Below are 23,517 nucleotides of genomic sequence, written 5' to 3' on the forward strand. Positions count from 1 at the left end.
AAAGTGAGACTTCGAGAACCAACACGGGTCAAAGAGGGTCTAGAATAATAAAAGACATCTGCCTAAACATCATCCAATCACTTGGTTGATATGATAACCCTATTGAAAAATCCAGCTAAGACCAGCATAAGCTGGTGAGCTGGTTTTAGCTGGTCCCCAGCTTGGTTTTAGCTGGTTTTGCTGGTATAGGAAGCTGGTTTTGCTGGTGAAGCAAGCCTCAGCTGCGCTCCAGATTCAGCCGGAGCAGGACTACTCCCATTGCCCTACGTGGCTCAGCTCCACACCGCGGCTTCTGCAGCTGCATCACGGCTTCTGCAGCTAGGCCCAGCGGCCTCCCCACAGCTTCTATCTTTAATGCTCCCGGTGTTAATAACACTCTTCCTTTTCAGAGGCCTCCAGCGCCTGTTGCAGATGCCAACCTGAGGCAAAACCAGCTAGCAGCACAGGCGCAAACTTTCCAACAGTTCTATCAAACAGGTGATAACCTCGCCCACATCCAGTTGCCTGCAGCTCCAGTGGCTTAAGCAAGCACGAGTGCGCCCCCGTGCGCATCGTTGGTGTACACTACACTCCATCATCTTTCATCTTGTGATTTCCCTCCAACTAACTTTCTTTCCACAGAGCATACTCAAAGTGCGAGGTCACCAACGACATTCACAGCCCCGGTTTATAACCTTTCTCTGTCACCCTCAAAACCACCAGCACACCTTCTTCCCACATTCTTTCTTTTTCTGAATTTTCGATTGCTTTTTCTCGTTTCACCGGAATAATCTGCTCAGTCTTCCCCCACAGGCGGTGCAAACTAAATGATTTCCTAACAATCATAGCAGAGCTCACGCTGTCCTTTGGGGGAGGTCACTTCTACACATCACAAACTTTTTTCCGCCAAAAGTGCTGTGCGAGTCGCCCAGTGGAACCAGTGCACATACTGGGGTGCACTTGACTCGGACCTCCACAGTAGGGTGTCCCTAGGCTGCAAAAACATCTTGTGCGCCGTCTGCAGGTAAGTGGCGCACACAACAACAGCATGCCCACAAGTTAACCCTTCCTCTCAACCCTGCCCAGAGACAAACACAGTCCGATCCACCAGCTACGTATCATGCAATCGCAAACACCTCCTCCTTCGACGAAAAACGGCAGCTTTGCAACCACTTTAATGCTGGTAAATGCAATAGACAGCACTGTCAGTTTTTGTATATTTGTAAATTCTGTGGCGGCCTCACGCCCGCATCGTATGCCCAGTGTAGAAATCTGTCAATAAAAAATCAAAACATTACTTATCGACTCCTGTAAATATTTCACATATGGAATTTGAACTAACTAATCACCCGGATGCCGAATTTACTAACTATCTACTATCAGGCCTCAAAAACGGTTTTAACCCCGGTGTAGAATGCCCGCTCTACCAAAACACAATCTGTAATAATCTTCAAACGGCCCTCATCGAACCTGAAGTCATGGCAAACCTGATCAAAAAAGAAGAAGAGTCAGGCTTCATGATCGGCCCGATCGAAAAACCTCCATTTAATTTGTTCCGCATCAGCCCTATCGGAGTAGCCACAAGGAAATTCTCGGGTAAAAAACATCTAATAATTGATTTGTCCACCCCGCACAATTCCCAGTTTCCAAGCATTAACAGCTTGATCCCCCTTGACGAATTTTCACTCAAATACCATGACATCCACCAGGCAATCCACATTATTAAAATCGCAGGTCGGGGCGCCTGGCTCGCAAAAAATCGACATCACATCGGCTTTCAAAGTAATGCCCATACATCCAGACGCTTGGCACCTATTCAGAGTTCGCTGGCTCGGGAAATACTATTTTGCAGTACGTCTAACTTTCGGATGCAAAGCAGCCCTAAAATATTTGACATACATAGTAAAATTGCAGGGTTAAATTAACTCTATAAGAGTTGAAATTAACACTGTGCCCGAGTGTATTTGGTCCCACTCAGAATTGGTGATAAACTAACTCTAGACATTAGGGGTGTAACGGTACGCAAAAATCACGGTTCGGTGCGTACCCCGGTTTTGAAGCCACGGTTCGGTTCATTTTCGGTACAGTAAGGGAAAAATGCAAACATTAAACTGCAGGTTGTTTATTACTATAAACTTTTTTTACAATTTGTTTACACTTTTTTTAAACACGTTTTATTAAAATATAATATATATATACAGTCTTGTTCAAAATAATAGCAGTACAATGTGACTAACCAGAATAATCAAGGTTTTTAGTATATTTTTTATTGCTACGTGGCAAACAAGTTACCAGTAGGTTCAGTAGATTCTCAGAAAACAAATGAGACCCAGCATTCATGATATGCACGCTCTTAAGGCTGTGCAATTGGGCAATTAGTTGAAAGGGGTGTGTTCAAAAAAATAGCAGTGTCTACCTTTGACTGTACAAACTCAAAACTATTTTGTACAAACATTTTTTTTTCTGGGATTTAGCTGTGAATCACTAAACTAATATTTAGTTGTATGACCACAGTTTTTTAAAACTGCTTGACATCTGTGTGGCATAGAGTCAACCAACTTGTGGCACCTCTCAGCTGTTATTCCACTCCATGATTCTTTAACAACATTCCACAATTCATTCACATTTCTTGGTTTTGCTTCAGAAACAGCATTTTTGATATCACCCCACAAGTTCTCAATTGGATTAAGGTCTGGAGATTGGGCTGGCCACTCCATAACATTAATTTTGTTGGTTTGGAACCAAGACTTTGCCCGTTTACTAGTGTGTTTTGGGTCATTGTCTTGTTGAAACAACCATTTCAAGGGCATGTCCTCTTCAGCATAGGGCAACATGACCTCTTCAAGTATTTTAACATATGCAAACTGATCCATGATCCCTGGTATGCGATAAATAGGCCCAACACCATAGTAGGAGAAACATGCCCATATCATGCTCCATGCTTCACTGTCTTTACTGTGTACTGTGGCTTGAATTCAGAGTTTGGGGGTCGTCTCACAAACTGCCTGTGGCCCTTGGACCCAAAAAGAAAAATTTTACTCTCATCAGTCCACAAAAATGTTCCTCCATTTCTCTTTAGGCCAGTTGATGTGTTCTTTGGCAAATTGTAACCTCTTCTGCACATGCCTTTTTTTTAACAGAGGGACTTTGCGGGGGATTCTTGAAAATAGATTAGCTTCACACAGACGTCTTCTAACTGTCACAGTACTTACAGGTAACTCCAGACTGTCTTTGATCATCCTGGAGGTGATCATTGGCTGAGCCTTTGCCATTCTGGTTATTCTTCTATCCATTTTGATGGTTATCTTCCGTTTTCTTCCACGTCTCTCTGGTTTTGCTCTCCATTTTAAGGCATTGGAGATCATTTTAGCTGAACAGCCTAACATTTTTTGCACCTCTTTATAGGTTTTCCCCTATATTCAACTTTTTAATCAAAGTACGCTGTTCTTCTGAACAATGTCTTGACCGACCCATTTTCCTCAGCTTTCGAATGCGTGTTCAACAAGTGTTGGCTTCATCCTTAAATAGGGGCCACCTGATTCACAGCTGTTTCTTCACAAAATTGATGACCTCAGTGATTGAATGCCACACTGCTATTTTTTTGAACACTCCCCTTTCTACTAATTCAACTAATTGCCCAATTGCACAGCCTTAAGAGCATGCATATCATGAATGCTGGGTCTCATTTGTTTTCTGAGAATCTACTGAACCTACTGGTAACTTGTTTGCCACGCAGCAATAAAAAAATATACTAAAAACCTTGATTATTCTGGTTAGTCACATTGTACTGCTATTATTTTGAACAAGACTGTATATAAAATGAAAAAATAATAAATAAAATACTACGGCAAAGTTAATTTTTTCCATTATTTTATAACAGTAGGTAACTCTTTTCTTAACCTTCTCTTAAAAATGTTCTACTTAAACCTTGCACTAAACTAACAAATTCAATTCTTGAATACATTTATGAACTATTAGCCTACATTTTTGCCACCAAAATGTTCTGTTTTGATTTATTTTGGATTGTTTAACTCACAGTATTGAATTGGCTATGTACCATCTCTGTATAAAAATAATATTACTGCTCTATGTGTAACTGCATAGCAAGCAACATGATGATATACTTATTATACACTCATTTTGAGATTAGTGAGTTGCATACCTAGCCATCTTTGATCTTTTGCATGTTTCTCCTAATCTTTGCTTGTGTCGTCAATGTAAGCTGTAACGAGCCCCTGCGCAGCTGAGTAACAGCTGAGTAAGCCCGGGTTACAGCTCTTCTCTGTCCCGACCAGCTGATCGCATTGTGACAATAATATGATTGACGTGAGGTGCAGATGAAAAATCTGATCACGCATTCCTAATTCTCGCTGTCACAGAAAGCGTGTCTCATGATTGCGTAGCAACGAAAGACGTGCATCCTCTCACGCACTTTTGAAAGAACAAAACAGCGCTTTTACACGTGTTTAACATGCGCTTTTAGACACGACACGTAAACGTTTACATCAATAATCAAACGAATATACAACTAAGTAAATAAAAATCTTTCTGTGGGCCGAATTATGTTATATGTTTGACAGAAGACTTGCGCTGAACGCGGAGACTTCCGACACTTAATATGTTCATGTGGAAACACACTCATTATGTTCCGCACAGGCGCACACAAAAGATTGCATTCGGCCTTTTGGTGCACGTGTGCACCGTGCCAAAAGCCCTGAACCGAAACGGTCCGGTCCGAATACACGTACCGTTACACCCCTACTAGACATAGTGTTAAATTTTAAGAGTAAAATTAACTCTATTTTGAGTAGAAATGTAACACTAATCAACACCAAACAGTGTTAAATCAATTAACACTATGGGGAAATTAACTCAGTTTAGTGTTAATTTGTCACTAATGTAGAGATAATTTACACTTTTAATGATGAAAATTAACTCCCTAAGAAAAATATTTTAACACCTATTTTGTGTTATTAAAGGTTAAAGGTCAATAAAATTAACACCATTAAGTGTTAGTATTTCACTCTTAATTATTTTAATCTGTTACAGTGTAAAATAAACTCTAAAAGAGTTTTTTTTATTGTCAATGACACTGTAAAGTGTTTCCAAAAATATTTTAGTAGTGTTAATTTTTACACTTTTAAAAGAAATAATAAGTCTAATACGATGTCAAATTTACTCTTAAAAACATTTATTAAAACACATTCAGGCTTTAGAAACATACACATACATGCACAAAAATAAAAAACACATACATCAAGTCTGCATGAAATGACAGTACAGCACTACATGCAGTGCAGAATCTGTTGTACCGTATTTCATCTGGATATCAAATGGTTTAAAATAACATAACTCCTCAACATTCACAACCTTTAAAACTCTGTCTGGGTGCAGTCTGACTTTAAATGAATGATAATGGTCATCAAAACATACAGTTTCCAGTAGTGTTCTACATAACAAAACATTTTCATCTTTTACAGCAATGGTCTTAATCTTGCAGAACACTGGCATCTCACATGCTACTTGAGTACAGATTATAAAATCAGGGCGATACTCAGTTCCATGGTGCTTGATCCACTTTACAGAATAGATGAGATCTGACATTACCGCTCCAAGTCTGGAGGCCATCTCTTGACCACCTTTAAGTTCACTGAGCGCCATCATCCTTCCTGGGCCAAGAGACAATCTATCATGGCTAAAAGACTCCCAATACATTGCCATACAACTCTGGTGCTTTTTGGCTAGTGTTTTAGTGATGTTTTGGAAGCTTTTAAATTGTGTTTTAAAAAATTTGTGTTTAGCTTCATAACGCATACACCACATGTGGAGAATTGGTCCAATTTCTCTTATGCTTCGTGGGTAGTGCAGCATGAAGTGATGTTTGGGTAAAAGATTTCGTTCTGGAAACAAGTTTTTAAACAGTTGGTGATGTTCAGCTATTAAATGTTTAAGATAAAAGGTCATGCCTTCTGTTAGGACTGGAGAAAATATGATGTTAACAATTTGAAGAAGTAAAAGCAAAAGAGGCCAGTACTTATCGTCTTGCTGTATTAAATCACCAAATAATAGGGCATGTTGCGCAACAAGCACCAAGATTGGATGGCATTTAAACCCAAATCATTGCTTCCATCAAACAATTTGACCATTGGAGGGCGGTTCCGCTGCTGATTATAACCATAGTCAAAAGCATGTATTCTGCCAGCAAGATCATTAGCACTCAGAAAATGAAGCTGAATGTACTGCAAAACAAGTTTAACCTCTAACTGTGCAACTCCTTCTAGAATGTCGTGCATTATATCCACTGAAAAATTGTTGGCAGTGTTGAAATATTTGAGAGAATTTAACAAACACACCCGTTTAACACCATAAATGTGAGGTAATGAAGAGTCAGTCTGTATTGTCTCACAGTGCAAAGAATGCATTTCAGTAGTTCGAAGTACAACTTCTGGGTTATCTTCACAGAACACAGATTGGAAGCAATCTTTTTCAAGGAGACAGAAACGACAGCAATATCGAGCCCCAAATGACTCAAGGAACCCAAACAAGCCATGTAAGCCAAGATTATCCCCAGTGACTTGAACAATCGTACCCCTGATACAATGTCCAGATACTGGATTCTGAATCCCTTTGATCAAGCACTTTTAAATCATTAACAAGAGGTTCAAGTATAGAATTAAAACCATAACGCCTAATGTCCTGTGCATGAAAGAGGGCACATAAATGAATATTTACTAATGAGGAGTTAAAAATTGGGGGAAAATTCCTTTATGTAAAATAGATTGCACCCAATTTGTGTACACCCTTTTTGGGACCCAAAGGATTAGCCGTCTCAAAATCATCATAAAATCGCTGAATTTGTAAAGCATCCTTTTCAGTTACAAATAAGGGATTACTTTTAAAATATGATGCATCACTTAGATCAACATAAACACCTTCCCTTGGGACATGTCTGGGTTTAAACAAATTTGTTAGTTGTGGATTTTGTAAAATGGCCTTAAGTGTTTCTAAAATGGGAATATAAGAGTACCTATCAGTTAGAATAACTTGATTAAATGTTCCTGTGGTTTTATTTCTCCTGCTGTCAAATCATGTTCCAAGAACTATTTCTCTTGGTTCAACAGTTCCCCATTTTTCTGCAAACAATTTCTTTCTTTTGGCATCAGAATTTAACAACGTAAATGGTTTTTTAGTTCCTCAAAATAATTTTCTATTTTCCTTTTAGTACCAGTGTCCTGTGAAGATAGACAGAGCAAAGCTGCATCCTTAGCCTGACTATGAATTTCAGAAACAACTTCTTCCATAGATGAAACAAAACTATTTATAGCAGACTGACTTAATCCAGCAACGTTTAGTTGGGCAACAGCAGACGCACACATATCCAAAGTGCTCTTATTTGACTTTAACAACGCAGATGTTGTGGCCACTTCTCCAGCATTGCTAACCTGATCAAATGTTGCAGAACTACTCTCTGCATCTGCCACTGCAGTGTCCAAGTTGTCAATGACGTCAAAACTCTGGTCACTTTCTTCGGCATGTTTTATGTGTAGATGTTTCCGAAAACCTGAAAAACTACCAAACACTGAACCACATCCTGACTCTGCACCCCTGCAAGTAAGCTTACAATGGGCCTGTATGGGCATAGCCTAAGGGCCCCGCACAGGTTTGCTCACTGGCGAAACGTTGGCCCCTTAGCGCTGGCCCTGCATGGGCAACCCTCACTTAGCCCCCAGGAAGCCCTCACATAGAGAAATCCAGAGTTTAATGAACACTGCTGTATTTATATATTGTCCCAATCTTACAGAATGTTAAAAAGTAACAATAAAGCAGAATTAAAAGCGCTGTTATCCTCTCTCTCACCATCTCTGTCTGAAACCTAAAATTGCATTTTTACATCTTATTGGTAGAGTCATTTTCTTACTTTAGGTTGAGATTTTGTTTCATTTAAAGTCACCACTATTGTGATCAGTGTTTGATTTAGTTAAACTTGACTCGTGACTCTTACATTGTTCAATTGTTTGATTGCTATAACTTTGTGAGTTTAAGACATGTTTGTTATAGCAGAGTGCGATACTTTGGTGGTGGTCAGTTCAGTAAATAAAGTCTAAATATCCTCATATAAAAACGTATGTATTAATTTATTGTTTGCACACTAATCAGAAGGATCTTTCTCTGACAATATGATACTATAGTATGAGATCCAGCTCTCTCTTAGCAGTTTGTCTTTCTGAAGAAGTTTGAAACACTGACACTCAAAATTAACTGCTTTACAACATAGACACACAAATATCAAGAATCAGAGTATGAATCACAATGATGGTGACAATAAAATGAAAAGCTTCATGCTGCAATGCATGCTGGGTATCAACAAATTACAAATCTCATCCAGGACTCCCAGAATGCACTGCGGCATGAATAAATAATGACCTTTATTTACCATTTTCTTTGTCACCATTGTTGAGATTCATACTCTGATTCTTGATGTCTGTGCATCTGCATCGTTCAGCGGTTAATGTTTATGTGCAAACTATCAAAATCCTTCAGAATGATAAACTGCTATGAGAGTTCTGGACCTTACACTGTAGTATTTCATTATTAACAGAAAATGATGCTTCTGATAAGGGGGAAAACTATATTAATAAATCTGTTTATTAAATGATTATGTTTGATGTTGTTTATGTATCAACCATCAATATTAATTTACTATTGCCTTTTCTTTGCTATAACATGTGTTTTAAATACACTTAGATATAGCAGCCAGAAAACACTATCAAGCCAACGGTCAAGAGTCAAAGTCCAATTAAAACAACCACTGATCCCAATAATGGTGACTTTAAATGAAACATCCAACATCTTAACATAACTTAAGAAAATGACTCTACAAGTAAGATGTGAAATGCAATTTAAGGTTTCAGACAGAGATGTTGAGAAAGAGGATAACAGAGCTTTTAATTCTGCTTCATTGTTACTTTTAAACACTCTGTAAGATGGGACAATATATACATCCAGCAGTGTTCATTTAACTCTGGGGATTTTTCTGTATGAGGGCTTCCTGGGGGCTAAGTGAGGGCTGCCCGCGCAGGGCCAGCGCTAAAGGGCCAACGTTTTGCCAATGAGCAAACCTGCGCGGGGCCCTTAGAATAGCCCTTAGTGTGCCCATAAAGGGCCATCGTAGGCTTACTTGCAGGGACATTTAAGGCGAAGGTTCTTTCCAGGAACAAAACCATGAACTAATCTGAAGTGCCTAAGAAGTAATTTTGAACCATTGAACTCGGCCTGACAAGCGAAACACTTCATCTGGTCTGGATACCTTAAGCCACCTAGCTAAGAAGCCTTGCTCTAACCTCCGCAACACGAGGAATCTCTTTTACTTTGCCAACATCTATGTTGTACACAGTTGTCTGAATGAAAGTGTACATGTTGTGTAACATAGTTTTGTAATTAGTGCAAAATACAAAGTGTGCCTTAAACAGTTCGTCAAAGGCACCAAGAGAAGAGGTTGACTTGCACGGAATGGCATGCTGATCAAGAATGATGAAGTACTGATGAACTGCGTTCTTCTGAGGTCCCACAGCGAAGAGATAGGGTTGGTCACTCCCAGTGATGTTTCGAAGATGCTCTTCAATTTTTGTTCCACTCTGAGAAAACAAAGCAAATTGTAAAAAACTATTACTAATTCATAAAATTAGCAAATAAATTTAACAACCAAACAAAAAAACAACCTTCTTGAAGACAACAAGATGCCTCTCTTCTTGAGAAGCAGACACCTTTCCTGGCCTCTTCCTGCCTTGAGCAGAAGGTGGGATCAAATGCAAAAGCAGTAGTATGGAGGAGAGATCACTGTCCCAAACTGTTTAGACACAAGTTAGCAATAATGAAAATTAATGAACAGTACAAAAAATGCATTCTACCATAATGGTCCTTTAAGTGTTAATCATGACATTAACTAACTATTACTGAACAAATTCTGCAATATTTGAATTAACCTTAAACATCTTACCAAAATTATCACTCTCTTCAGAGTCATCAGTGGGATGTTCAGCAGCTCTCAGCAGTTCTTGCACATCACTGGTGGTCGGAAGATTTTTGCAATGCTGAATAACCTTTTTCTTGAACATGGTTGGCCATGGCTTGTTCAATCTAACAAGTGGACAAAAAAAATGACCTAATTACCTAAAATATGTCTCTGTGAGAACAAGTCAACTTCTTATTAAATAGAAATTTATTTAAGCACTGAATCACTTTTTATACATCAGAAATAAATGTATAAAAATTGCTCAAAATTATTATGAACGCATACCAAGCCTTTAATGTCTTTGAAACGTGGAAAGACTGTCAGTATATTGTTCGACTGCACAGGGTCAAGAACCATCCCACGGCGATAGTCAAATGTCAACTTCATTTTCATCTTGACGGAGTCATCATCAGCAGAATGCTTCATGAATGCAATTGCTTCCTTGCATTCATCCTCACTCAAGACAGCCTCTGGAGCAAATTGTGGTTCTCGTCTTATAGTTGGTCCACCAGACATCCCCTCAGCAGATGGTCCTTGTCGTGATGGTAAACACCAGAGCATTTTATGATCTTAAACACTTAAGTTTGTTCCTCATATCATCAAAGTAAACTTCGTACAGGTACAGAAAGTAGCTTAGAGGTCAAAAGATTTCTGAATTTGATTCTGTACCTTCAAATGATGTTCGTCTCTCTTTAGCCAAGCCTCTCTGTATAGTCTTAATTCTCCATGCTAAGTATCCAGTGCCGCTCTCAACATCATAGTAATGCTCCTTATAAAACAAAAATACAGAAATAAAAAAACCCTGAATGATTTAATAACTTATAATTCAGGAACAACAACTCTAGCATGGGTGTGTGATCAACAGCATTTAAAATGTCAGCATTTTCAATGCAAAAACTAAGTGACACTTACATAGCCATTTTTGGAAAAGGGATCACTGAGGTAAGGAAACAAAGCCACAATTCCTCTGGCATATTTTTCTTTCACCTGCCTTGGTGGGGATGAACTGCATAATTAAGAAATTAGATTGGCTTAAAAACGATACAATGTTTAAAAGACAATTATCGTTTAATAATAATGATCATAATCCTGATTACCCATTTTTTTCTGACATATCAGCGGCCAGGATGTTAACCATTTTCCTCCTTGTTTCATCCCCAAAAGACTTTGTTCGGTTGTATTCATTTATTATTTGCTCCCAGCCTGGTTTCTGGATCAGAATGGATTCTACCAACTAAAAATCAATTGAGAAAAAAAAATATGGCATGTTAAGACATTTCATTGCAATTCCAGCATAATTTAAAACAATAAATTAACGGTATCTATTCTAAAAGTTTTATTTTTCTTTTTAAACTCCAATCACACATATCAAATGTTAACACTTCTCAAAATGCTCAAGTATTAAAATCTCGATCCCCACCCTTTTGGCTTCGGAATCTATCCTCATTCGTTTACTGGAAGGGCTTTCCGCAATGATGACTGTATCACGTGATTCATTGGAGTCAGTGGACGAAGAAAGTGACCGATCTGACAGCACAGGAGAGGCTTGTGGAGAGGCAGATAGTACATCTGGGTGCATATACATTCATGTGGTTAAAAAAGTTTGCATGTTAGTAATAGGTTGAGGAAATGTCAATAACCTGTCAGATACAAACCTGCACCATATATGATGGTGAGAACTCCAAGTGAGGGATCCTTAATTACGTCCTCAAACACATCATCATCCACCTCAGTCCCCTATTCATCAACAACCTTCACTCCCTTGGGCACAGTTGGGACACCAAATTTTTGAAAGGCTGAAAACAAGTTAAAGAGAAGTTAAAGAGAAACTAAACTGCTTACATTGCTACATTGTAGTTTTGACATGAATGGTCTTTAAAAATCTAACTTTAAGAAGCTTGCTGCTAAAATACAGCTAAATACACCTAAATAAACAATTTTTTTACCTGCAGACAAAAAATCCTTCAGTCTTAGCTCAGATATTTTGACACATTTTTGGGCATCCCCTAGTTTCACCTTAACCAGCATGTTCTGTAAGAATTTCACAGTTAACAAAAATGAAAAGATTGTGCTATGTGTCACACGGTGACGATCTTTCCAGGGGCGGAACCAAAATTTGGAGGGTTTGCAAGGGTTTTGAAGTGTTTCCGCCTGGACCGGAAAAGACGAACACTGGAACTTCCAGTAGCGCCGCGAGAGGGAAAATCAGCGAATTGAATGCAGGTGCGGCTAGTTAACAGGAGCGGCTGATGATTGGAGTACACGCTGAGCAGGGCAGTATAAAGGATCATCCAAAACCACAGTTTGTGTTCAGTTTGTGTGCAGTTTGTTGGGCTCGTTTGGTGCACTTGTTGTTGGGTTGTTTTTTCTCTCAGGCTGAAGCTGGCGTGGCTGTGTGGGACGTAGTAAACCTTAGTGGTTGAAAGACGATCGAAGGCTACTGGGAACAGAAATGAAACCAAAGGAGAAGCGGAGTTAGCATGAGTGTTTGCTATATTGAAGATATTGTGACAAAGTGAATCCGCTGTGCAACCCTGTTGGGGGAAGAAACGCCTCGTTCTGTGTGGCTGGAGTTGATCGCCTGTGTGGAACAAAGAGGAGAACATTAGAAGAGAACTTACAACGATTGTGAGTATGAAACATTGAGTGTTTGCTATATTGAAGATATTGTGACAAAGTGAATCCGCTGTGCAACCCTGTTGGGGGAAGAAACGCCTAGTTCTGTGTGGCTGGAGTTGATCGCCTGTGTGGAACAAAGAGGAGAACATTAGAAGAGAATTTACAGCGATTGTGAGTATGAAACATTGAGTTTGAAGACACACTTTACACTAACCTGTTTCGTAGCAAACAACTCCAGGAAAAGGAGGACGGCCCTACCCCTAAACAGTGTGGTGGGCGAGCCGAAGAAGGATAAACTGGGGCTATCACAGCGACATAAATGCGGACTGGGCCGTGCTAAACATCGGCAAACGGACTCCGGCGAAGTGGAGGAAGACGGGCGTCCTAAGTGTTCACTTTGAGTGCGGTGGGTGAGTCTCTGTTGTTGTGGAAATTTCACTTTGACGTGGTGCTGTGTACTGCTGTGTGTGTGTATTGTCAGAAAAACCCCCGCCTCCGCAAACCTCGCCGTGGGAGAACGAAGAGGCTGCCGGTGTCAGTTGTTATTACCTGGCATATGCTGTGAGCATGCTCTGGATGTACAGTATTTCTGTGGTGTTTGTAGCAGTCGTTTCTTTGTATCTGGGTTATTCTGAAGAGTGGTGGTGAAGAGTTGTACCGCTAGAGGTGCACACCGAGCCCTACTGGGAATGAATTTCCTCTCAGAGTGTTGGGAAGAATTATTTCAGGCTAGGCCCGTTCCGAAGATACCACCCGCCGAACGGCCCAAGTGGAAACGTGTGGTGGCCGACTGCCGTAGGGTGCAAATGACCCAGGTCCGAAGGGACCGAGAAGAGGTAGGGAGAGTGGCTTGTCGTTTTGCTTTGTCTGTCCCCGCAAGGAGGAAGTGAGTGTGACGGAGTGGGTGGGGCGCCACCATCAGCGCCTACACTTCGCATATGAACAGGTGTCCAAGTGGATACAGACGGCAGGAGAAAGAAACAAGCGGCTGTATGATCGGACCGCCCGAGATGCCCCCCTATTGCCTGGTGAGAGGGTCTTGGTGAGGGACAATCGGCGGCAAGGAAAAGGGAAGCTAAGCGACCGTTGGGAGACCGTCCCGTATGTTGTCTGCAGACAACAGAGGCCGGGACAGCCCGTCTACACCATCTGGCCCGAAGGAAAATCCGGCCCTGACCGTGTGGTGCACCGGAATATGATTCGCCCATGCCCGAATTACCCTGAGGCCGTGGAAGTGACTCCCACGGAGCCTGTGCCAGTGGCCCCCTGGATCGGAGGTTGGGCTGTGTTCCCGAGATGGCCCGTGGTGGCGCCACCCCCGGCCGCTCCAAGAGAGCCAAAAGCTATGCCAGAGCCAGCCGAACCCGACTCGCCCCCAAGGCGGTCCCAGCGAGAGAACCGAGGCCGCCCCCCTGTCCGTTATGGTGAGTGGACGACCCGAAGGCGTTCTAGGGACTAGAACGCATTGGCGGGGGTAGATGTCACACGGTGACGATCTTTCCAGGGGCGGAACCAAAATTTGGAGGGTTTGGTTCCGCCCGGAAGTGTTTCCGCCCGGACCGGAAAAGACGAACACCGGAACTTCCGGTAGCGCCGCGAGAGGGAAAATCAGCGAATTGACTGCAGGTGCGGCTAGTTAACAGGAGCGGCTGATGATTGGAGTACACGCTGAGCAGGGCAGTATAAAGGATCATCCAAAACCACAGTTTGTGTGCAGTTTGTGTGCAGTTTGTTGGGCTCGTTTGGTGCACTTGTTGTTGGGCTGTTTTTTCTCTCAGGCTGAAGCTGGCGTGACTGTGTGGGACGTAGTAAACCTTAGTGGTTGAAAGACGATCGGAGGCTACTGGGAACAGAAACGAAACCAAAGGAGAAGCGGAGTTAGCGTGAGTGTTTGCTATATTGAAGATATTGTGACAAAGTGAATCCGCTGTGCAACCCTGTTGGGGGAAGAAACGCCTCGTTCTGTGTGGCTGGAGTTGATCGCCTGTGTGGAACAAAGAGGAGAACATTAGAAGAGAACTTACAGCGATTGTGAGTATGAAACATTGAGTTTGAAGACACACTTTACACTAACCTGTTTCGTAGCAAACAACTCCAGGAAAAGGAGGACGGCCCTACCCCTAAACAGTGTGGTGGGCGAGCCGAAGAAGGATAAACTGGGGCTATCACAGCGACATAAATGCGGACTGGGCTGTGCTAAACATCGCCAAATGGACTCCGGCGAAGTGGAGGAAGACGGGCGTCCTAAGTGTTCACTTTGAGTGCGGTGGGTGAGTCTCTGTTGTTGTGGAAATTTCACTTTGACGTGGTGCTGTGTACTGCTGTGTGTGTGTATTGTCAGAAAAAACCCCGCCTCCGCAAATCTCGCCGTGGGAGAACGAAGAGGCTGCCGGTGTCAGTTGTTATTACCTGGCATATGCTGTGAGCACGCTCTGGATGTACAGTATTTCTGTGGTGTTTGTAGCAGTCGTTTCTTTGTATCTGGGTTATTCTGAAGAGTGGTGGTGAAGAGTTGGACCGCTAGAGGCTGTGTGAGTATGACCAAGAATTAATGCTGCTTGTAACATTCATCTATATAACGCCTACTGTTGCAGAGTGAGGTGGAGTAGATCCCGTCTGTCCCGAGGCCTCTTCAAAGGGGCGCCCCTGTCTGGTGTTCTACCGACTAGTAAGTGGAGAGGAGAGGGCAGCGCTCGGCTCGGTGAGACAGCGTGGCATTTTCCCCTCTGCAACCGCATCAACCGTCGAGAGGGTTTGTCCCCGACGCTTCATCACAAACAGTCTCGAATCGTCTGGTAAATCGAGAGAGTCCGGTCACCGTAAGTCCACCACATTTTCAATCCAAATATAACATCTGTGAAATTTGACTGCCATCTGACCAAGAGTGTTGCTGTGTGGAATAGGAGGAAAACCTCGTCTGTACCGTACTTACTGTACGTTGTCCCAAGTGGAGAGGTGAGAACCAACCAGCGTTTGAATAACCGTATCTTTGTGTCCCAGCCCACAGCCTGTGGAGAGAGAAAGAGAAAGAACACGAGGAAAACCCTGTCTGTACCGTACTTACTGTACGTTGTCCCAAGTGGAGAGGTGAGAACCAACCAGCAGTTTGAATAACCTTATCTTTGTGTCCCAGCCCGCAGCCTGTAGAGAGAGAAAGAGGGAGAGCACAAGGAAAACCCTACCCGTACCGTACTTACTGTACGTCATCCCAATTGGAGAGTCAACAGCCTGTGGAGAAAGAAAGTAGAGAAAGGAACGAGTAAAACCTTACCTTTACTGCACTTACCGCACGTCATTTCCGGCCGAAAAAGGTGAGAGGGAGTCCATCGTAGTAAAATTAACCGATCTTCTGTGTTCCAGTGACAGTCTGCAGAAAGGGAGAGAAGAGACACAGATGTGAGACAAAAGAACGCTCGCTACAACTACCCCCAGTATCACGTACTGAAGAAACCCGGTGTGAAGTGAAAAAGGGTACGTAACGAAGGAAGCATCACAAGCCCAACACTTATCTTGTTTTATTCTGCCTCCAGGAGGAAGAGGAGGGCGCCAAGGGAACTCAAGACCAGGCGGAGGAGCCTGAGTCCCACATCCCCCTCCCGCAGTGCATTGGACCCCTTCTGCCCCCCCCCCCCCCCTTTTCTCTTCCAAACCACGGCCCACCTGGAGGGCAGAGCAAAGAGTACAGTTTTAATTCCCTTCTCCCTCCCCATCTCCCATATCTATTTAAATTAATTTAAATAAAGTTTATGTTTTTATACTTACGTGCACTTGTGTTGTCTGGTCATTGGGTTGGCTTTGGGGACCTCCTCAAGGTGGAAGTTAAAAGGGGCGTGGCTTTAGTATAGCAGCAGCCAGCCCCGACGTGTGACACTATGCATATAAATAAAGAGATAAACCGGTTCAACAATTTGCATAAACATGACAGTATGTGTGATTGTGTCCACAAGATAACAAAAATAGTGTGTTTGACTTACACCAAAATATATATTATAAGTAGTAGCATTACAATATATTTTTTAATACGTTTACCTTCCTACTTTCCAATCATCAAGTTTAAGCTTGCCTGCAATAGAAAAATTAAAAGGATACCATATTAATATATGTACTATGCAATATTGCCACAGCAACTTCAATTAAACTGCTGCAATAAACTGCGCTAACGTTATAGCTGTGTGCGGTTTCATTTTCAATATTAACACACATTTCCTTTACCTTCAACACAGCATGCAAACACTGCCATTGCTGACAAAAGAAGCTAAAGTTTAAATTGCGTTATTTACACAACTTCTGCTGTGATTACATGAAGCAATTGTAACAGTAATATCGTCAAATAATACAGCTTTTTTTTTTTAACGGACTATTAATGATAACGAACTGTTTACAAAAAACAATCATCTAAAAAGTCTGTGTAACCAAAGTTTTTTTTCTTCGTGTAACCAAAGTTTTTTTTTTGTATAACCAAAGTGAAGCAACAGAGCACACGCAGAGTAATGTTAACAGCATTCTTCTTCGTCTTAGTGCATCTTTGAACTAACAGTACGACCACATCGCCCTCTATCGGGCATTAATATAACTGCAATTATGAGGTTCGGCCATGAGTTCGACCCAAGAAAACTATGTACACATTTAATCTATCTATACCACCAAGATTAACGTTATACCGATCTGTTTTATGATATATTATTTGTTCCAGTTATTTACGCTAAACTCGAGTTAACGTGTATGACGTCATGCATGGCAACTCGACACATTTAAAACAATATTGCCTTAATTACACGTGTTAAACATGTATATTTCAAACGGATGCAAACATAAGCCACATAAATACTTGAACATGGCAATTTCAACCGCCATAAATCTTTAATTAGCAGGTATTTTATTTGAAACGACCATCTTCAGACATATACATTAAGAAATACGTTAAAAAATCTTATTTTAATAAAAAAAAAAAACAACTACATATAGAAAAGGAAAACTGTGAAACAACATAAAAGTTAATCATTACCACATTATCTATTGAATGAATTTGCCACGAATTTGGCCAGTTGCCTATTCAAAATGTAAAAGTTTAAACCAGCATATATTCAACAAACTTAATCAAACTAAAACTTATGAAGTAGAAAATAACACACGTATTCACATTTTTTCACACAAAATGGAAAAAATAAGTTTTAATAGGAGCTTACCTTTCGACGAGAGTGAAAAGAAAATGGCGCCGACGAAACTTCTCTTCAGAGAGCTTGAGGGGCGGAGCTTGACAGTGTAAAGTTAACGAAGCAGAACATAGCACTCAAAATTTTCACCAACACTAGGGGGTATCTTTCAATATTTGTTGTTACCATAACTCCAAAAGAGTAAATGTGAAGTAACACTGCGGAATTAACACTGCCAATTTTACTGTGTACTTTCAGAAGCCGTGTGCTGGATCTTGTCAAACAATTACGCCATTCCCCACCTTGTCCACTTACCAGACGATTTTTTAATAACCTCGCCTCCTGACGCCATCCCAGCCGCACACATAATTACCGTCCAAAATGTTTTTTTTCTGCGCTTGGAATTCCCATAGCACAAGAAAAAAACACGGGACCAGCTACATCCATTGAGTTCCTCTGAATTAATTTGGATTCAATTAAATTCCGGGCATCCCTGCCCAAAGAGAAAATCGATTGAATAATTCTTGTCTTGTCTACTCTACTCGAAAAAACCAGCTGCTCCAAACTCGAACTCCTATCCCTGCACGGCCACTTAAACTTCGCAATGCGCATCATTCCACAGGGCCACCCCTTCATATCGCATCTCCTCTCGCTCGCATACTCTGTCCACTCGCTAGAGGATCCCATCACCATAACCCAAGCATGTCGCGATGAACTCAGGTTATGGTTAACAGTACAAATTTTTTCCCTGACAGAAATCTTAGTTTGATACGTAACAGGCAGCAGATAAGTTTGCGCATGGCTTGAGAAAGCCTTGCACTTTCTATCATGTAATAGAAAAGAAATAGAGAAAGATATAGGCACACTGGGTTCCCGCTTGTTCTGTAAATATTTGATAAAATTTGTGTTATTGTAGCGGGGACCCGACACATATCACTGAGAGCTGTTATTAGTTGTTTTTTGTTCACCTACAGCAGATGGAGGAGGTTGTGTGCCTTGTCGTTATGTCAGAGACCGAAGAGCTCTCACATGACGAGGAGGGGGAGCTGGGCCCACTGGCTTTGATGGTTCTGGGGCTTGCCATTTTCTGGTTGAAATCTGGGGACTCGCAGCAATAGAGTGGGATAGTTTGGTTCCAGCATAAACCAGTTCCTCCATTTTTCCAGAGAAGGTCAAAAGCGGGGATGCTGGAGAGAGGAACATATTTATGACATATTTAGTGAGGAGTCCTGTTTAGGGCTGGGTACCGAACGTCGATACTTTTATGGTATGGAATGAAAAACTCAGATACTTTGAGTGTCGGAAAATGATTTATCTTTCGGTGCCAAATTTCGATTCCAAAAGCGGCTGTGTCTGTGAGCCTGTACTTGCGTGTAAGGACCTAAAGCACCGGCGATTGGCTGTCCACCACCACTTGACGGGGAGGATTTCTTAAAATACTCTGAGTCCAACTCCCAGTCACCCAACACAAGTGTAGAAAGGATGCAATAGGAGAAGAAAGTCTCTGTGACAGTCTTACCAATAGAGAAAGCGCAAGTATGGCCGTGTTGTCTCTGTGAAAGGCACGTCAACCAAAACAGCGTTTCTCCTAAAGTGACGAGGGGTTTCAATTTAAAGCACGATCGCAGCCTGTGTCTCTGCTTGTTTTACCCGCACCTGGTTTTGCATTGCAAGACTGCGCGCGCGTCTCCCACAACAGTCTCGACAAGGTGTTTAAACTTGACCCACGCGCGCAGCATGTGTCTCTCAATGCTTATAAAATACCCTATCCAAAAAGCACAACCAGTTTTATTATTAATGTTACCCTGAGTGAGAAGTGTTACCAGAATTTGGTTTAATTAAGGTGAAAAATAAAAGTTGTGTGTTTAATTTATTTTTGTTAATGTTTCAATGGATTAAAAAAAAAAAGGTATCGAAAACGTATCGTTAGGAACCGGTATCGAAAGGTACTGCTGATGGATGATGAAGGGAGAAGTAGATTAGGGGCCCTATTTTAACGACCTGAAATGCAAGTGCGAAGCGCAAAGCACAAGTGACTTTGTGGGCAAATCTTGGGTGCTGTTGCTATTTTCCCGGCGGGAGAAATAAATCTTGTTCCAGGCGCAAATCAATAAGGGGTTGGTCTGAAGTAAGTTCATTATTCATAGGTGTGGTTTGGGCGTAACGTCAAATAAACCAATCAGAACACTATCCAACATTCCCTTTAAACGCAAGGGGGCAAGTTCCATGGCGGGTTGCTATTATTATGACGGATTTACCAGGCGCAGGCCAGAAGCGGTTCACAGCCGAGGAGACCTGCGTTCTTGTAAGAGCAGTCAAAGACAGAGAAGTTGTTTTGTATGGGGATGGGAGAAACCCGTCCAAATCAGCGTAGGTTAAACAGGCGTGAGAGGAAATAGCCACAATTGTCTCATAAGCTGGCATCACCATCGGACACCTCGTGTAACGGGAGGTGGATCTGCCTCTACACAGACGCCAGCAGAGGACATCGCTGCGTCCACCCTCACCGCTGAAAGGGTTTGGGGGCTTTGAAATCGGACCCAAGAAACGCAAGCAAGGTCCAACCCCAAAGTACACTTACAAATCAAGTTCACATACATTAAGGTTTCTTATGAAAACATTTTAATTATTATTTACATAAAATAAACGTAATACAGCCAGACAACAAACTTATGAAAATATTTTAATCGTTATTTGCATGAGAATTTGTGAAGCCACACAATAAATAAAAACTATCACCACAATGCTCACCACTATGATTTCCCTTATCTCATGTGTTAATATTTTTTATTGTAACAATTTATGATTTGCAAAAATAACTGTTGCTTCTGTGTAGATTAGATAAGCAAAGTGTGTGCACGTTTGCAATTTCTGTTTTGGGGCACTTTCGTAGAATACAGGAAATAGTGTGGGGTCCCGGTCCAGGATCTGGCAAGGGGGGTGGGGTGCAGATTGCCAAAACAGGTAATCTGACCTTTGACCTATTTATAGGCCTATCTATACTACTGTAAAGTAAAGCAGTGATTGGTTAGTGATCGGTTAACCAATTAGTGTTTGCACATGTGAGGAGTGTGTCTGTGTGACCTGGTGAATGAGTGTAGCATTTTGATTGGTTGTGTTTGAAAAAAGGAAAGCAAGTCTATAGTGTTCTCGTGCAGTGTGTTGAAACTCTGACTAAACACCAAGTTAAACCACAGCCAATGAAGACAGAGTCGTAGTAAGGTTGATCATTTACTGTCACTCTCTTTTCATAAACATGTTGCGGTGAAAACTGTAATAAAACAATACAACAATATTCAATGTATATGTCTTGATCAATCATACAATTATAAATGTCTCAACAATGTGAACAATCACAATCACAGCTGTTCTCACTGTAGTAGCAGCTATAATGGCTATTAGCACCAATGTTAGCTTGTTTTTAATAACATACCAAACATCATCTTTTCAACAAAATCCTTACAAATATATAATCCTTAACATGTCTAATGTCACATAGATGAACTTACGGCATTGCCTCTATGAAGTATTAAAGTGGATGCAATGGATTGAAAGTGAGAGCACACGATGACTGTCTCATGTTTTCAAGTAGGACCAGGAACAACTGACAGGAAGTGACCAAACAGGAAGTGACATCATCATGTAACATAATATTAATTTTTACAAATGAGGTAGATAAACCAAAAAGTAATTATGAACTTCTAATTTTACCTGAGAATATGTATCAACAAAAATAAAGCAGATATTTAAAAGTTAAATTTCTTAACACTCTGGGGTCGACGGTGGCGCGGGCGCCGCAAACTCTTTATTTTTCAATCACTCCGCAAAGAGACTTAAATTACTCTGCTGATTTTTGACATACAGATATGATTTATACATCATTTCAAACGTTAAAGTGTCTAGTTTTTTTCTGTCCACTCCCAATAAAAACAGAATGTTGTGCTTTTCGCAAAATTAAGAAAATAAACATGATGCACGTTCTGTTCTCTCTCCCTCAGTGAAGTCCTTTCAGAAACGCGTCAGAAAAATAAACTGTAACTTAACGAATACTTGGTGTAGAAACAAAAGATAAATGTCTACATAATGCTTGGAATGTCTCCTTTTAAATGATATAAGTGAAATTGAAAACAGATATTGTCATTCGGTGTAAACTGTATGAGAAGGAGGAGAAGTACCGTATTTCGCCAGTTACCTCATTATCTGTAATGAGATCGGATCGCCACACCCCCGCGCCATTGAAGTGAATGAGCAGAAACATCCATATGCATGACTCGTGCCTCCTGCAGTCAATGGATATGCAATCCACAATCCAGTCTCTCCATTCCTTGTTGTTCCATCCGATTGCACCAAACATGACATAAATCCTTATTTCCTTGCGTATGTGTGTCAGTATCTCCAGACGCGAGTGTTTTCTTTGTTCTTCCGTCAAACAGTTCACGCGATTGGAACACACATACACAAACACGCGAGTCAGGAAACTCGACGCGCTTTTTGGTATTCTTATATAATGCGCGATTCCAAACAGTACAATCCTTATTTAGTTGCGTCTAAGCGCATATCTCCGCACAGCAAGTTTATTAAACACAGGATCACTCGCGTGTGCACACATTCACTGCTTTCATGATCAACACGTGAGGTAATGGCGGCGGTTGTAAACAAACATTGATACGTTTACCACGCGTGTCCCTTGTTGTGTTTCTACTATAATGATTACAAATACACAAATAAGAGTCCAGACAACGATAGGCAGCTGTTCTTTTGAGCTTTTTACTGCACAAAAGTAAACCTCTCGCTGGCCAACCAAACACTAACCCTGGGTTGAAGTGTGTTCATGTTAAGATGGCCAAACAGTATCTTTACCATGATTAAGCTACTATGGTTTTTAAAAGGTAACTTATACTTGTGAAATTAATAGAAAATATTTCAATAGAAATATATATAAATATATATAATGTGTGTGTGTGTGTGTGTGTGTGTATTTACATTATATTGAAAAGTAAACCTTATCATGGTTTTACTACAGAGAAAGTTACATTCCTGTTGAACATCCACACAAGGCTCATTAGTGGCTCATTATTCAACTCTTTTGTCTCTCAGCTGTCAATCACTGATTATTCAGGAGCTTTCCCGCCTCCATGCATACAGCCTTTCCCAAGCAAAAGTGTCTTAGAAATTGTAAATCAATATCTTGCTTTATGTGATTGAGTAGGCCATATGATTTTCACATCATTTTGAAGAAAAAACTCTAGACTACTAGATCCAGTTTGGAAAGTCTTGGGAAAACATGTTTAGAATGAGTTTTGTGGAGTTATATCAGTGACTTAAAAATTTTGCTTTTTCAAAAACCACGCATAAACATTTTTCTCTCAAAAATACAAACATGTACATACATGTTGATTATATGATATTGTAGCCCAGTTTGTGATGAACACAGTGTTATGAGACTTTTGCCATTAATATGTTTTTAAGCAACTGAAAAAAGCACAAATGTCAGTGCATGTCAAAACTTCCCAAGGGCCCTAAAAACCCCTTAGACCCCAGAGGGTTAAAGGGCAACACACTCCCCGCCTGACCTATGTGAGGTCACTATGAACTTGTTAGAGTGTTGAACCTTAACCTCTAGATCAGTCTTTGGGTAGAAGTAGAACAACTTCTGCAATTGGCCTTAGAAAGGTTTTTATATTGCCTTGGTCACTTGTAGTTACCTCAACTTTTCTTACATGACCATCCAGTCCAGGGAATATGGCAGTGATT

General features: G+C 41.1%; 1 protein-coding gene, 1 long non-coding RNA gene and 1 pseudogene across 2 annotated transcripts; 1 reads left to right on the top strand and 2 right to left on the bottom strand.

Moving 5' to 3' along the window:
* Positions 1-1,457: 1,457 nt before the first annotated feature.
* On the top strand, positions 1,458-18,881 carry LOC135744876 (uncharacterized; annotated as a pseudogene).
* LOC141281888 (uncharacterized) lies at positions 10,142-11,779 on the bottom strand. The gene is made up of 7 exons (XM_073813718.1): positions 11,647-11,779; positions 11,412-11,560; positions 11,089-11,225; positions 10,904-10,997; positions 10,661-10,760; positions 10,277-10,524; positions 10,142-10,162 (listed from the first exon to the last, which is right to left on the bottom strand). The coding sequence occupies exons 2-7, from the start codon at positions 11,436-11,438 to the stop codon at positions 10,142-10,144; spliced, it is 627 nt and encodes a 208-aa protein (XP_073669819.1). The 5' UTR covers positions 11,439-11,560; positions 11,647-11,779.
* LOC135745015 (uncharacterized) lies at positions 11,938-17,443 on the bottom strand. The gene is made up of 3 exons (XR_010530924.2): positions 16,823-17,443; positions 16,640-16,673; positions 11,938-12,022 (listed from the first exon to the last, which is right to left on the bottom strand). It is a non-coding gene; the product is annotated as an uncharacterized lncRNA (long non-coding RNA).
* Positions 18,882-23,517: the final 4,636 nt, after the last annotated feature.

The sequence above is a fragment of the Paramisgurnus dabryanus genome, chromosome 3 (assembly GCF_030506205.2).
Source record: "Paramisgurnus dabryanus chromosome 3, PD_genome_1.1, whole genome shotgun sequence".
NCBI classification, from domain to species: domain Eukaryota; kingdom Metazoa; phylum Chordata; class Actinopteri; order Cypriniformes; family Cobitidae; genus Paramisgurnus; species Paramisgurnus dabryanus.